This window comes from Octodon degus, unplaced genomic scaffold (assembly GCF_000260255.1).
Source record: "Octodon degus isolate 3935 unplaced genomic scaffold, OctDeg1.0 scaffold00092, whole genome shotgun sequence".
Taxonomy (NCBI): Eukaryota; Metazoa; Chordata; class Mammalia; order Rodentia; family Octodontidae; genus Octodon; species Octodon degus.
The window spans coordinates 8548352-8552758 of record NW_004524668.1 but is presented as its reverse complement, the minus strand read 5'-3'; the positions used below and the strand labels follow the sequence as shown (position 1 = coordinate 8552758).

Below are 4407 nucleotides of genomic sequence, written 5' to 3'. Positions count from 1 at the left end.
TAAAAAAATAATAAATAAAAAATAAAAAGTGTTAGAAATTTTTAACTGGACTGGAGTTGGGGGAGATGGCTCAGTGGAGTAAGTGCTTGCCTGGCAAGTGCAAGGGCTAGAGTTCAATCCCCAGTTCTGCCAAAAAAAAAAAGGAAGAAGTTTGTAACTTGACCAATTAAAGCTGCATTGAAATGGGTCTGGACAAAACATCAAGCACAGTGACAACAGGATGCTTAAGCCAAGAAAACCTAGTGTATTTCAGGACCTGTGACTCCAAATATGTACTAACATTTCACTGATTGCAATAGAGGACAAAGTGCTAGAAAAGGAGACCTCCAAAGTACAAAATTCTGAGAGCTCCAAAAGACCAAATACTAATCTCTTCCAGTTTCTGGAAAAACCACCATTTTCTAAATTTTAATTTATTAATAATTAATAATTCAATTATCGATTATTCATTTCGTGTTTTGCAGCACTGAGGACTGAACCGAGGGCCTTGCACATGATAGGAAGGCACTCTACTACTCAGCCGCAGCACCCAGCTCAATATGCTATGCTACGCTGTGCTACGCTGATTTGGTTGGCTGGCTGGCTAGGGTTTTTGAGATGGAGTCTGTGTAGTTTAGGTTGGCCTTGATTTCACATGTAGTCCAGGCTGGCCTTGAACTCAGGGGAAGTTTCCTGCCTTAGCCTTCCAACTGTTGGGATTACAGGCATGTACCACCATTCCCAGCTCCACCTCAATAATTTTAATACAGTCTATTCCATGAGCTAAACCTCATCTGGCCCACTGAATATTGTCTGGATCTTCCTCTATTTTCATACTGTAAGGAGTAGAACAGTTGTCCTCAGTTCTAGGGAAGCAAAATGCAGCTACTCCTCATAATTAGGGCTGAGTCCCTGGCCTCATAATTAAGGCTAAGTCCCTCATAACTAGGACTAGTCCCTGGCCTACATTTATTAAGATGATTATATAAACACAGGGAAACATACAATAGCCTTTTCAGGCCACTTAAAAACAGAATCATTTAGTCCACGTTTCTCTGAAAGGTACAATAACTTACTCAGGGTTACACAGAGGACTGGTCTTTATTCTAGGCAACGAAGCTCTTATCTACTTTATCAGTACAGCACCCTTTTGAAAAGCCCTCGCTGCCTCTACTCTAGCCATCAAAGTAGTAAGACAAAACTTAAGCAAATAAGGAAGCTGCCCAAGCGAAACCCAGGTCTCCTTAGTACTAAGACTGAGTTCTAACTTTGAAAAGCCAAATAATGTTTTGGGGAAAGCATGCCAGCATATTTACCAGAATACTTTATACCCAAAGGACCCTATTTCTCTATCATATCAGCCTCTCTGGTCTTAACTGATGCTTCATATTGTCCTGTCTCATTAGTGCAAAAACAATCCTCTTCTACCCCTACCAAGGCTGAAAGAAAAAAATAACGTAGTACTTTTCCTGCTAGCATTCTGGCATAGAGGGACTGTGCAGGAATGTACCTACTGAAATCTTCCCACACTGTTGAGCTGTTAAGAGTAACCAGCAGAGGCTTGTCCCATACACTCCCAAATATCTGAGCTGGCAAGAACGAAAGATATGCAAAGCCCTCAGCACTGGGACAATAGCTTCTGTCAGTCAACTGTTCTCACAGCTCTGGTTCTGCTCTTACTTCAGCCTCCTATCAAACAGCACAGCACAGCACATCTGTTTACTTGAGAAAACCGTGCAAGTAAATTCACATGGCAGGACAGCGATTTTGGCAGGGCACCAATACCAATAATAAAATGTAATTTTAAAAAAATTAAAGGCTTAGATAAGCATATTACTCTTAGCATTTATACAAATCTGTCAATAGACCGAAGTTTGAAATCAACACCAAAGAGAGTCAGAGAGTTTCCATGCTAACAGAGTCACCTGGTAAAAAGACAAGAACCAGCATCTCATCTCTTACCTGAAGCCAAAGGTCGAATCCACTCTTTGCTGTTGAGGTCAAGTCTCCAAAGGTCATTGAAGGCAGCATTGCAGCTGCTCTGTGTACAGCCTCCAAACACATACATAGACTGATTAGCATCATAATAGCATGCACCTAGAAAGAGAAAAATACCTGAGTAACTCCTGTTTAATTCTGAGACCACTTCACACCTTTCTAAATACTTATTTATTTTTTAGGTTTTTTAAGAAAGAGTTCTGCTCTGTGGCTCACAGCCGGCCTTGAACACACGGTGATCCTCCTGGCTCAGCCTCCTGTGTGCTGGGATCACAGGTGTGCACCACCATGTCTGGCTACTCCAACAGTTAACTACAGACCATGTTTTCACTTCCTTTTTTTCTTCCTCCTCCTCTTTTTTTGGGGGGCGGGGAGTGGACAGTACTGGGGACTGAACCCATGGCCTCATGCATGCTAGGAAAGCAAATCTACCACTGGGCTACATCTTCAGTCCTTTTATTTTTTGAGACATCATCTACTAAGTTGCCTAAGTAGCCTCATACTTGGAATCCTTTTGCTCTAGTTTCCTGAGTAGCTGGGATTGTAGCATAAAAGACATTTCCCTCTTCAATAATCTAGTCTCCAGAATAGAAATTAGCATAGTTGGAGGGCTTCTGAAACCTTAATGAGGGCCAGCCAGATAGCTCAGCAGACTAAAGTGCCTGCTTAGGTAAGTTCAGGGGACGGGGGTCTGATCCCCATGTTCCCATGCTGTGCTGGCCCCACAGCCGGAGCGCACTGATACAGGGACTGAGACTGGGAGTGGTGGTGCGCACCTGTAATCCCAGCGCTTGGGAGGCTGAAAACAGGAGCATCAATCACTATGAGTCTGGTCTGTGCAGTGAGACCCTGTAGACCCTGGACTAAATACATAAAAAAAGAAACCTTAATAAACACCACTTATGATGTTTAAGAGAGATCAGGATTTCATAACTAAGAGTCAATAATGAGTTTATGTCTCCTTGTTCCTTGTACAGATAAACTCTTGCCAGCTGCTTCCTTCATGTAGCAACGAGCACAGTTCTTTTATTTTTCAAAGAGATAGCAAACATTCTTCTTCTCTATTTGGACTGAAAACCCAGCCAGCAGCTGGGCCCCATGAGGTCCTTACATGTATTTTAATCCTATACTAAAATAGGACAATCGGCATTTCCTTGCTTCTCGTTAAGCAAACAAAGGTTTCTGGAAGGGGAAGGCACAGCCCAAAGCCGACAAAGCTAATGGCACAGGAATGGCAAGTCTCACACACCACTGTGCCTTCAGGGACCAGCAGTCAAATCATCAACGAAGCTGGGAATCAAAGGGAGTCAAATCTAGGTCTCGGACTTGGGCATAACAGGTTGAAAAAGTACCATCAATAGTACACTCAGGGCCGGCGAGACAGCGTAGAAGACTAAGCGCCTGCCTAGACAAGTGCTGGGACCCCGATTCAATCCTGGCACTACATGCCCGCCAGCCCTGCCCCCAGGTGAGCTGAGCCACTGAGACTGGGCATGGTGGTATACATCTATAATCCCAATGCTGAGGAGGCTGAAAACAAGAGATTCACTACTAGTTCAAACTGTGTAGTGAGACCCTGTAGCAAGTACATTCAAAAAGGTAAAAAAATTAAAAAAAAAATTTAAAAAAGTACACTCAACTTTTTAAAAATGGGGCTGGTGACATGGCTCAGTGGTCTAAGGCACCTATTTAGAACAAGCTCAGCAAAGCACAGGGACTGCAGTTCAATCCCCCAGCACCACATGCCAGCCAGCCCGGCCCCCTGGTGGGCTGAGCTGGCCACACACACACACACACCAAATAAATAAATAAAATTTAAAAAAAAAAGTTTAACTTTCTAAAAATGTATTTAGTACAAGGTCTATAGAGTCTCACTACACAGATCAGACTCGAGGTGATCCTCCTGTTTTCAGTCTCCCAAGCGCTGAGATTAAAGACTTATACCACCAGGCCCAGTCTCATTCGCCCTCTCAGTGCACCCCAGGGGTGGGGCTGGCACAGCACACCAGGGATCGAACCCTGGTTAGTCCCCTGAGTATCTGGCCAGCCCTGCACTCAACTATTTTAAACATCCAGCTCTACTCTGCTTACTTCTTACTCTTATTTAAGACACCTATGCTGATCTTAGTGGGAACACTCAGCAAGTTCAAAGAGTTTTTGAGAAAAAGTTACAAATTTAAGCAATTGCAAGGGGTAAAGTAGTCATTTCCTTCTGCTCAAATTCTCCACCCAAATAGAAGGCACTGTTTTCAGAGCTCAGAGACCACTGGCATGCGTCAGATGAAAGCTACTGTTTGCAGCACAGTATGAGCAGTGTGCTAAGAAATACTGAGGGGGCTGGTGAGATGGCTCAGTGGTCTAAAGCACCTACTTAGAACAAGCTTAGCAAAGCACAGGGACCGCAGTTCAATCCCCCAGCACCACATGCCA

General features: G+C 43.7%; 1 protein-coding gene across 4 annotated transcripts in view; it reads right to left on the bottom strand.

Annotated features, from left to right (window-relative positions):
• Window positions 1-4407, bottom strand: part of Fbxo42 (F-box protein 42) — a 103311-nt gene that overhangs the window by 38412 nt on the left and 60492 nt on the right. For all 4 annotated transcript variants that reach the window (XM_023722540.1, XM_023722541.1, XM_023722539.1 and 1 more), the window contains exon 4: window positions 1942-2076. In XM_023722540.1, coding sequence (XP_023578308.1) covers window positions 1942-2076 — 135 coding nt within the window. The remainder of the gene's footprint in view (window positions 1-1941; window positions 2077-4407) is intronic.